At 36.2% G+C, this 12,162-nt stretch overlaps 1 protein-coding gene across 2 annotated transcripts in view; it reads right to left on the reverse strand.

Moving 5' to 3' along the window:
- Positions 1 to 12,162, reverse strand: part of galnt2 (UDP-N-acetyl-alpha-D-galactosamine:polypeptide N-acetylgalactosaminyltransferase 2) — an 80,829-nt gene that overhangs the window by 33,241 nt on the left and 35,426 nt on the right. For both annotated transcript variants that reach the window (XM_084390599.1, XM_084390598.1), the window contains exons 2-3: positions 5,243 to 5,330; positions 1,988 to 2,141 (exon numbers count right to left, since the gene is read on the reverse strand). In XM_084390599.1, the coding sequence (XP_084246725.1) occupies positions 1,988 to 2,141; positions 5,243 to 5,330 (242 nt within the window). The remainder of the gene's footprint in view (positions 1 to 1,987; positions 2,142 to 5,242; positions 5,331 to 12,162) is intronic.

Here is a 12,162-nt window from a genome sequence, read left to right on the forward strand (position 1 = left end):
CATAGTACTTAATTTCAACATTTACTCTGCCCAACAAGACCCATGCTAGGAACTGGAATGAATGAAAATAATTCATGTTTTTCCAATGCAAAAAAAACTTGAAGCGGCGCTGTGCAGACCGATTGGTGAATGACATCAAAGTACTACGAGAGCAATTCGAAAGCATACAAAGCCCTTTGCGCTCTAATCACTCTCGCGGTACTTTGATGTCATACACTGATCGGTCAGCACAGCGCCGCTTCAAGTCGACACACCTATAGACTGTAATACTGAGCCGCGAAGTGAACAAAAGAACAAAAGTTCTTGGACCAGAAGACTTGGAAAGTGAACTAATCATTTCTGTTTCCATTAAAGACTGCATAGCTTCAGCCTATGGCGATGTCACGTGACAAAAGAACGAATGACTTGGACCAGAAGTCTTGGGAAGTGAACTAATCATTTCTGTTTCTTGCACAGATTACAGAGCCTATGTGGCTGTCACGAAATAATGAATTAATAATTTCTGCCTCTCATAATTTGGCTGGAGACGTTTTGGGAGAATTTGGATTAATCAAAAATCTGCTGAAATGAACGAAAGAGTTCATTTTGCTGAATGAGATTAAAAAAAATCAGAGTCAGTAAAATGATCCAAACTTCCAATCACTAATGAAGTGAACGAGAAACAAAACTATGAAAGTCAAAATCTGCTAATGGGTAATACTGAAAAAAACTGTTTGAAAGAAGTTTTAAAAAGTGATTTTTCACAATTATTTAAAACAGGATCTGCATTTTCATTGGTTTAAATAAAATATTTCTATTATAAGAGAGAAATTATAAACAACATTGTGCATCAAAACCACTCCTTTCCTGGTGTAAAAAACAAAACAACTTGATTTTCAATGTTCAATGCGACAGCTGAATGCAACATTTTTGACAAGCCAAACATGTCAGTCTCTGAGTAAGATGTAATTTAAGACACAAAATAAACTTCATCCAGTCAAATAAGTATAATAAACTACGCAATAAGCATTTCGAACATATCCAGCACATTTTATTGTTATCCAAAAATCAAACAGTTCACCCTTCACGCACGTTATTATGCCCACCAAAAGGCTGACTGTCGGTTGGAATATTAAAACTAAAAACCTTGATAACACACTCATGGCAATCAATCACTTCACCAAATACTTGCCGGCAAAGAAATAAACAACTACCTTCCGATCCATCGGTTTTAAAATCCACACCATTTGAATATCACGACATTGATGTCTGTCAAAAAAAATAACATGCACAATACATGGATGGCATTTATGAGAACACGAGTACACGAATATCCTGGAAAACCCCACAATACCGGATGATTCCGAGAAGAGGGAGAAAACAGCGGCCTAAGGCTTCAAACATGCTGTCTGTCAGAGATAATAACGTACTTAATACATAGACTCTAATAAGCATAGATTCGAGAACTTCACAGGTGATTTTTATTCAAATGAAGTTTGATCACTATCTTCTCAGTTGTTTAAAAGATTAAGGGTACGTTTACATGACAACGATGTACTAAAAACTAAAACAAAAATTAATTTGCGGTTTTTCGCATACAGAAGACAACGCTGTCAAAACTAACCCCGTTCACACAGATCCTCGAAACAGATGCATTATGCTGCCAGGCCAGTCGTTGCCGATGTCTCTTTGTAAAGAAAAACTACGCGCCTATAGACTGAACACGTAATACGCATGCACCTGACATAACAGTTTTCACAAATTTGCGTTTTTGTAGTTAACACGGAGACGATAATGGTACCGTTTACGTTTTCAGGTCCCCCAAATGCTGTGGTCATGTAAATAAACACACAAAAGGTTTTCCATTTTTAGTTGAAACTGTGTAGTGTAAACAGCTCCTAAGGCAATTATCAATGTTTGATCAAATTAAATTAATGCATTTAATGATGCATTTGAACAGATTTTGACTCGTTTCTTGAGTTGAGCTAAAGCGTTGACTTGGACTTACTGGTCATGTCTGGTGTCAGGGACACTGCGGTCCATTCTGAGTTTGTCACTCTCAACCTGGTTGAACTTGTTGCGGGCGTATGGATCCTGCCCTGGCCTCACCGCAGTTGCTCCCACGTACAGGTCCTGGTCAAAGTCCTGCCACCTAACCTTCCCTGAAAAATGTGGCAAACAGATGATTAAACGGATGTCAGATGATCTTTGCAAAAAAAAAAAAAAAAAAAAAAAAATTTGTTTTTATGGCAATTTCCATTAGGAAAAAAAGCTTATTTTTACCCAGTGCGCACATAAATCAAATACTGTGGATTGATTACTATAACATACGGATAGGCTACTTTCCACCTGAACAACTCTGGAACTATCAATTTGTCAGTACGTAGATGTCCGAAGACACCAATATCACTTAAGACATCATATTTGTCATTTACCAAGGACAAATTTCCACACTATAATCAAGAACAAAAGTATATTGTGCATTTCTGAATGAAATACTCATGCTTCTCAGAATCGTCTCTTTTAGCCAAGACAAAAAAAAAACCAATGCACTGCTGCCCATTATTACATTATAAATCACAGTTGCCCAAAAGAACGTGAAAGGAGCTGGCTAGACATCTTTAGTTGATTACAACCCAGGTGAATCTGTCAAAGAAGACATTTGCCAAATGATAATATATGAGGATATTTGCCAAATGGAGCAATTCCATAACGGTCTGCTTTAAATTATTTCCCAACCACAAGCTCAGCTTTTCCTCTTGAACAAAAAAAAAAAAAAAAAAAAAGTGTTATTTTTCCATTTTTATGTCAGTCAAATCCCACAATAACATGGCAGCAGTGGTAGCTAACAGACCATGTTGACATTGAGTTAAATGGCAGAGATGGCTAGGATGATACTTAGACCTCAGAAACATGTGGCAGAATTCGATTATGTTATCTATCATTACAAAAGACTATAAGCAATTAATTTAGCGGGGCTCTGGCAGACATCTTCTGCATTATAATTAGGCCAACCTGCTTGAGAATTACATGCCACCGATGCCAGCTCTCCGGCAGAGCGCTACCATCGATTCAGAGGCCAAGAAGACCACTGCCACGGGAGTTGTTAATGAACAAGGGAAAATGCTTCAAATTAGGAGCAGGACCAAAAGGAAAAGATAATGGTCTGCAAGTATTTACCACTTCATTATACACTACTACACCATAAACCATGTTTCTATCATGTTCATGTCTATAAACATCTTGTAGTTTCATGTATGATTTTATAAAGCTGAAACAAGAATAGAATAGACAAATAAAAAAATGCCTAATAATGTAATTTAAAAAGATATAAATGACCATCATCATCATCATTATTAATAATAATAAAAAAGCCTGTTTTTTTATATTTTAAGTTTTTAACATTATATATACACATCAAGGAATATGTACAAAACAACGATAACTTTTTTAATGAAAAGAACAAAAAAAGTGGACTAACAAAGAATTCAGCTTAACAATTTTTCAAACACTAAGTAAAGTTATGCAAAAGTTAGGCCACACAGTTTGAAATAAACGATGCAAGTCCCCCCACCCCACCTTTTTAACTAGTCAACACATCACCTTGTTCCGGACCAGAAAGATGCCCACAGAAAGCTAAAGTATCAACGTCTGGCATCTCCAATACAATGCATAACACCACTGAAAGCTCAACGAAAACAGCCAGAAAAAAACACAAACTCTCCTTGTGCGAGGTCGCTAGCTCGTCCCACAGCAGAGAACTGTAGGGGCTGTCATCAGACTAATTAGATGCTCAAAGTAGAACAGAGCGTCTCAGCTGCGACCTACACACTTCACTTGACACTGCAAGATTCGAGACAAAGTGCTCTCCGACACACAGCATGCACTCATAGACAGGGAATAAGAGGGAAGATGTGAACATCACCACTTTCCAGGCTGAAATACTATACAGCAAAATTATCTATACCTCAATCCTACCCAGAGTAAGCACATACTTCATGCATGACAGCAAAATATTATACATTTATTATTACTAAAAATGATGAGGACCTTCTTAGACCTCCATGACTCAATTAGTGCACCAAACAAGCATTCTAAATAAATATGTTCATGATATGTTTTAAAAAGAAAAATACATTTTTTGGTTAGTTCACCCAAAAATGAAAATTCTGTTCGAACCCTCATGTTGTTCCAACCCCGTAAGACTTTCGTTCATCTTGGGAACACAAATTAAGATATTTTTGATTAAATCTTTTTGAGTCTCACTCCTCCATAGCTTCTCTGTAACTTGCCGGCCCAGAAAAGTTAGTAAAGACAAAGTTTAAAATAGTCCAAGTGACTACAGTGGCTCAACCATAAGTTTATCAAGCGACAAGAATACTTTATTGCCGAGAATAATGTAAAAATAATTTTGAAAGCAAAATTTAAAAATGAAAATTGTATTGTTAATTGTTTAGCAAGTTGTTATGTCCATGTTATACAAAAGGAAGATAAATCAAGTGGGAACAACATAAGGGTGAGCAGATGGCAATTTTTAAACTTAATTATTACAAATGAAAGCAGGTACTCCCTATGTGAATGTTCAGCTCTGTGGAAATCTTTTGGGTGACCTAAATTACAGTAGTAACACAGGGAGACAAGAAACTATGCTGACGATTCCCTGAAACAGTGCCTGGGGGAGAACAGTAGCAGACAGGAAACATAATGTATGGCATGCAATGACACATGAATATAATCTGATGTTTGACAAATTTAATAGAACAGCTCTCCGTGGACCTCAGTTCCAGAGCGATTGCATGCCACAGAAACTAACGAACTAATTAAATAATGCACTCGCAGTCACAACCCTACTACCATACTGCTTTTAAATTCAGGAAGTCTACAAAAAGCATATCATATATTAATGTATTAAGCAGGCTAGTTCAGTTGGATCGCAATGAAGTACATTTCCAAAAGGGAATAAAGTCAAGACACCAATTTCTTGTCTTCTGCCAGTAATACAGCCACATTCAAATCACTCTCATGCATTTTTAAGTGCCTTCAAGTGAGATTTTCTACACCTACATCCACAAATAACCTCAGGTTAAGTCCTGTTTATGGGAGAAGAAAAACCGAATGCCCTGTTTTGTGCAAGCTGTTCATTAAAGTCCATCTTTGAGCGTTTCCCTGAGAAACTCTCCATTATTCATTTTGGGACGGAAAAAGAAAACTCTAATCCTGACATGAGCTGATTATGCACATGGGTTGTCAGGTTAGCTCTTACCTGGAGGAAGAGTCTCTAGGCTGTGGGCTTTATCATCTGCATTGCTGTGTGATTGAATTCTGTTTGAATTAATGCCACTCCAGTCATCCTGCCAACGAGAATAACAGATCATGAGCATAAAGTCATATTGTGCAGGTTAAAATAGTAATTGAACCAAACAAAAGAAATGTATGTATGCAAGCAGTTACGGTCATTGTAGTAAGTCAGTGGTACTATAGTAAAACATTCATAAAACAGTAATAGTACACTGGCTCTGACATTTTTCTTAATGCAGATTCCAAGAGGAGTGAAAAATAACTTTTTGCCAAACCTAAAAGCTCAAGATTAAATTCAAATCAAATGTATTCTCCATTGTATTAAATCCAATAATAATAATTAAGTTCATTTTCTAGTTGCTGTAGTAACCACAGATTCCATGACCAGAAGCCTGTGTTGTTCTGCATATCTCTCTCCTCCTGTTGAGTTTGATCAGATCCAATCATTTTCAAGGGAATTCTAGCAGCATAATATCAAACGAAATGCTGGAAAAAAACTCTCTCAATCATTTTAAAAACTGTTGACAGCTATAATTCAAAAGAACTAACTGATGGTTAGATTCCAAACAGATAACAATGATGGACATATAAATAAAAAGAAAGGACAGCAATTGTTTTATATGACCACAGTCATCTAAAGTAATTATTATTCATTATATAACAGGGAAGTCAATACAAAAAAAAAAAAAAAGATTTATACCAAGCCTTTTCACAGTATCAGTAGTATATCAAACACAAACTAAAACATTTTTACCTCAAATCAAAATAATATTTCCATTAGCATATTGTATTGCTATGGCATCTAAATTGGTATCTAGAATTAAGACATTCCACTAAAATTGGTACCCACTACTGACAGTTTGGTATTGTGATAAGCAAATAGACCATGAACGCAAGAAGAAAGTCTGAGCAGACTTTATCATTTCCACAAAACCAGGGCAAAACAAGGCCCAGAGCAAAAAGAAAGCTGGTGAAGATTACCCAATCTACAGGAGGCTTGGCATCAACAAAACAGTCAGCTTGAGAGCCACCTCCCTTGATAACAAATGTCGGAAAATATGGGTATTCTGTCAATTGTGTCAAGGCCAAGCCCATGAGTAACAAACAACCATGCAACAAAACACAGAGCTAGTAATAATTCACACCCAACCCTCTGCCAAGGTTAGCAGTAAATAAATGTGCAGTCTGGACAGGCAGGGCCGATTCAGCTAGCGGAGCCACTTCCAAAGCTTATTTGGACAAGCATCTGGTCAACAAGCCCAGGAAAACATGACTCTGAGGATCAAAACCACAAATGTTCCACTGTAAAAAAAATATATAATCACTTATTACCATTTCATACACTGTTAGAACTAGTCGTTGACCGATATCTCGTCATGGCCGATATATCGGCCGATATTAGGCATTTTTAAAATATCGGCATCGGCCGATACGTTTTTCTGATTGGCCGATGTGTTGGAAGCGGGACTTATTTTGACAGCGCTCACTCACATTCTCCGTCTTCATTAGTTTACGATCTCTGTCAGTGATATCTAATACTTTGTTAGACAGAACTGATAAACAAAGAAAGTAAATGTTATGCGAAAAAGTTAAACGTTGCTTTTATATTATTTGTAACAGAAAAGGCAAACATTCAGGCTATATCATTTACAGTCAACATTCAGTAAATGCGCATAGTTACATAATTTAAACAAATCTCTGAATATCTGATAAACATTTAATATATATATATATATATATATATATATATATATATATATATATATATATATATATATATATATATATATATATATATATATATATATATATATATATATATATATATATATATATATATATATATATATATATATATATATATATATATATGCCATCGGCCACCCTGCTCTCGAAGATATCGGCAATCAAAAAAACAATATCGGTCGACCACTAGTAGTTAGAACTTCAATATTTGTTGTAACTTCCTTTAGAGTGTTAGTGCCTTAATTGAACATGTCAGCATTGAGCAGCTAATAGATAATAAACCCTCATAAAAACAAAAAGATATCAACTATCCAATGTCAAAATGGTTAGCCTAGATAGAACCATTGACATGGATCAATGATTTTAATCTAAACCAAACAATGTTAGAATTGTAACTGGATTCCCAGTGCTACAATAACTCAAATCACGACACCTTTGTTGAATATTCAAGCAAAGCCAGAGTTTTCACCTGACACAGATTGTGATTCATGTTAGGGAATTCTGGCTCTTGGGTCAACTGGGTGAGGGAGCAGGTGTGAGAGAACGCTGAGCACAGAGGAACGTCCAGCCAAGCTTCACGAAGCTTCCCCTCAACAGCTGGTCTTCTACAGACCACGACCCATTACAAGCTATTAGCAGCGACATGCCAGATAAGCAAGCTTAGTGTTCAGAGCACATTAAATTTGCAATCTATGTCCATTCATCATTTCATGTTGTAAGGGGTTCAGTCTTTACATTTCAGTGTCCCAATACCAAATGATATATTTCCGGTTAAATATTCATCATGGCACAGATCCTATGATATCTGAAGTAACAACTATGAAACAAAACATTTTAAAATGTTCCTTCTCATCTGTATCCAAGTATTAAAATCACATAAGTCAGTCATACATTTCTGCTGCTATTCAGTTCATTGGGGTGCTGGATGCTGGACAACTTCTGGTAACCATTGCAAAACCTCAAACTAAATAATAAAAGAGCTCTAAATATTTAGTTTGACCTCAATTTAGTATGACAGTAGTTTTGTTTAAAGGTTAAGCACTTTTTCACAGTTTAAATTCATGCATCCTTTGAAATGTGAGAAACCCAATTCATGGGAAATGCCACTTTCAGAGTCTGCTCAAGTTAGCAAAACTGCAAAAAGAACATGCTCCTTAAGCCCTTAAGTTCTCTTTTTAGTCAATTCACTGGTTACCATATTTAAACTCCAATCTGCTATGACAACAAAACATTGCTATAAAGTAAATTCAAGAAAAGGTAGCATCATCAATCATTAAAACATTATTCAAATACTTTCGGCAAAATAAATGGAGAAGACGGCATCTCGGTGAGTAACGTTTCTTGCGCAAGCGACCGCTGTCATCGCCAGCTGCCGGGAAGGCGTAAAAGAAACAATTCACTTCAGCACAAAATAAAAGGACTATTTTATCCCTTCATTACTGTGTGCTACAGAGTGGAACAAATGAATTTCCACAGTGCTGTGTTACGACAGGAGCAGGCCACACACTCGCAATCCATGGTTGGGTGTCAAAACAAATCAAAAACATTTTTCATCACAGCTCAATGCACAACGTCATGCATTTGGACAAACCCATATGTGTGGGCTAAATATTCAATGCGGTAAAAACTGTTTCTATCACAAACATCGCTTGACACTTCTTGAAATAATCTAATTAAGTCTACTTTGTGATGCCGAGACAGGAAGAGTGAAGCAGACATCTTTCATTCACATCAAAATGTAATATATTTAGAGAGGGAATCAGTTCATTACTTCAATCACTGACTATCGGGTGGGAAGCTGATTGATGGCACAGGTGAGGATAGATTCAATGCACGCTAGATTCTGGCATATTGCTCTGAGCAGATCTTAATGTCTGTCTACATTCAGCTTGGTTTTCAATGCATGATTGTACAGAGCCAGTCAACATCATGTAGCCACACTATTCATCCAAAAATAAAAATTCAGTCATCATTTACTCACCATCATGCTGTTCCAAACTTACTTCTGTAGAACACAAAAGGTTTTTGAAGAGTATCCGTGGCCCCAGCTTTCAATTTAACATAACTGAATGAAGACTGGGGATGTCAAGCTTCAAAATGACAAAAAAAGCACTGTAAAAGCATTATGAAATGCCGTTTGACATCTTCTGTACAGTAGCTCTGCGTGGCATGTTCATAAGAGAAGCAGTGATGTGAACGAATCAGAAATTTTCAATTAATCATTCAGTTCAGCTCAAATTAAATGTACATGTACACTACAACAGCATTTCAGTCATTTCTCATGCAGTCACTGTTGTATGGCTTCAAAACACTTGGAATATAGCACAAGTCAAAATTCTATGGTGCGTTTTTGTCATTCTACAGCTTGACATGAGGTTGAGTAAATATTAATGAAGGAATTTTCATTTTTGGGTAAACTAATCCTTTAAATTAGTTTATACTGGTGTATTTAAAAAAAAAAAAAGTCGCATTATAAAGCAGGCTCTGTAAATGGACAAATGGCTGTAAATATTTGTAATGGTAATACTGAAAAGTCCAAACACATTTGACTGCTTGAGCCATCCAACAGCTCCAGACCTAAACTGTTGTTTTTGTGGCAAAGGGGTTTGCTCTGTTTTTTTTTTTCTGTCCAGCTGTGCCATTCCATCAAATGTCTAAGTGTGTGTGCCTTGCATTCAGACTACCAGTTACCACCTGACACGGCAACTCACAGATGGAAAAACTCGGCGAGTTCAGCCTCACCTGCTGTCTAAGGAGAGCATTATTCAACCCCATCACACCCAGAAATCAGCAGTCATGCTGTGAACTGGGGAATGAAATGGCCTCTGACTCCAAGCAGGTGACACAGAGCTTAATTCAAAATTCAGTTTGATCAGTGATGGGGAAAAGTAAATCAAAGAGTTGGCGGCTGAATCGAATTTATTCTAAGTGTGTTATATATATATATATATATATATATACACACTGTAAAAAATTTCTAACCCTCCCAAATCAAAAATTTCAAGTGACCGATAACATCTAAATTTTTCAATTGGCCCAAGTGAAATTCTGTAAATTTCAATTGGCCCAAGTGAAAATCTGTACATTTAATTTTATAATTTAGATTTAGATAATTTAAATAAAAAAATTTAGATGTTATCGGTCACTTGAAATCTTTGATTTGGGAGGGTTAGAAATTTTTTACAGTGTATATATAAAATCTCCAAGATCTAAAGGATGAACGTAAAATTTAATAAAGGGACTAAAAAAATGAGGAAGTGAAATGAGGAGATGTTTTGTAATGCATCCACCATTTTAGAACTTCAACCTCTTACATGTTTAATAAACAGAGTGTTTTTTTAAATCATCAGTCTGCAAAATAAACCAAAATGAAAGCGGATTTAATTAGCCATTTTATTTCCATGAAATTAAAGGATTATTCGATTAAATCTGTATTAAAAACAATTAAAAATGAATGAACAAAACTAAGTTAAATCAGAAAATTGGACCAGTTTCAATTATTTTGTTTAATATACAGTAGTCAACATTTGAAGTGGATCAAAACATTTCATACACAAATTTTGAAAAATACCCGTTCTTGTCTTAGGACAAGGGGGTTTGATACAAAAAATTTGATCCACTTCAAATGTTGACTACTGTAATTCAATCATACTAAATAATTGAATCTGGCACATGTTTTCCAAATGCACTTAATCTCTTTTGTGGTACAAGTCCACGCCATTTCAACTAGGGCTGAACGATATGGACAAAATTTCATATCTCGATTTTCATGCCAGATATCTCGATACAATACGATATGACTACGTAAGTACTAAAAAAACAATACATTTAGAGTTTGTAAAATACACACTGATGTCTATGGAAGAGGTAATAATAATCCTTTCCATTTTATTCATATCAGATACACATTGTGTAAGTAACTTCAATGTTTACTCTATTCTATTCCCAGTTCACCAGCCACTTACTTTTAAGTATTTCGGGAGAAGTGGATGAATTCACGTGTTGTAAACATATAGAGGTTGTAAATCCAACAGATCCGATTCTCTGAACTGCGTCTGCGGCACAAACTAACACGGCGGCGCCCATCGCGCATACAGCTCAACTAACGCGATCGTTATAAAGGTGTTTGAACAACAATATACTTCCACTTGCATGTATTTGACAATCGGAATATAAAATATTTCATGCCATAGCTAACACATTTGTGAATATTCTGAATAAAAAAGGAAAAATGACATAAAAGCAGATCATCATTCATTCAGCCCTGTTGCTGCTGCGGTGTGTCACGTGACAAGCAATGACGCGTCACCATGGAAACGCCGCCCCCCCTCTCACAATATAGTTCCCACGTCCCTGGTAGTGTGTGCGCGCTGGCTTTAGCGGTGCATTCAAGGGCACTCGTAAAACTGATGTTTGTTGTGACTGCCAGAGTTGTATGCAGGGCGAGCGCGGAGAGGGGAAATCTATATCGTCTATATCGTTGCTTTTTTCGATAGTAATATCTTGAAAGTTCATATCTAGATATAGATACGATAACGATATATCGTTCAGCCCTAATTTCAACTTCATTTTTTTTGTATTGTTCCAACACACTTCCCACAATCTTGGACATTGAGACACAAACTGCAGCAGAGGCAGAGCATTCTGTCCTCCAAGGATTTTCTAAATGTATTGTCTCCATAGGTAGTCCTATGTCACAATGCAAAAAAAGTGGGGGGGAAAGTGCAGCACTGACTGCATGATGCCTTTTATTAGGGAAAGATCTACTTGTTGCATAAAGCACCCAAATAATGTAATTTGTGTATTTAATATCCTGTATTTAAGAATCCTATGGTGCCCGAAATACTCGCTCATTAAATCAGCAGTGCACCAACCCCATGATTCTTTGATGAAGAGAAAGTTCAAAAGAACAGCATTTTAAAATGGAAATCTTTTGTAACAAAAGTTTTTACTGTTCAATCGATCAATTAAGTGCATCCTTGCTGAATAAAAATATGAATGTCTTACTGATCCCCAAACTCTTGAACGGTATTATGTGTATTATGAGACCACACAAGCACTCTGACTCCAACCAAGGTGTGTTCCTAAGGTGTGTTGCCTTTGAAATACAAACAGAAACTACATCAATGACTCTTTAAT

Source organism: Rutilus rutilus (genome assembly GCF_951802725.1).
Source record: "Rutilus rutilus genome assembly, chromosome: 20".
Classification (NCBI taxonomy): domain Eukaryota; kingdom Metazoa; phylum Chordata; class Actinopteri; order Cypriniformes; family Leuciscidae; genus Rutilus; species Rutilus rutilus.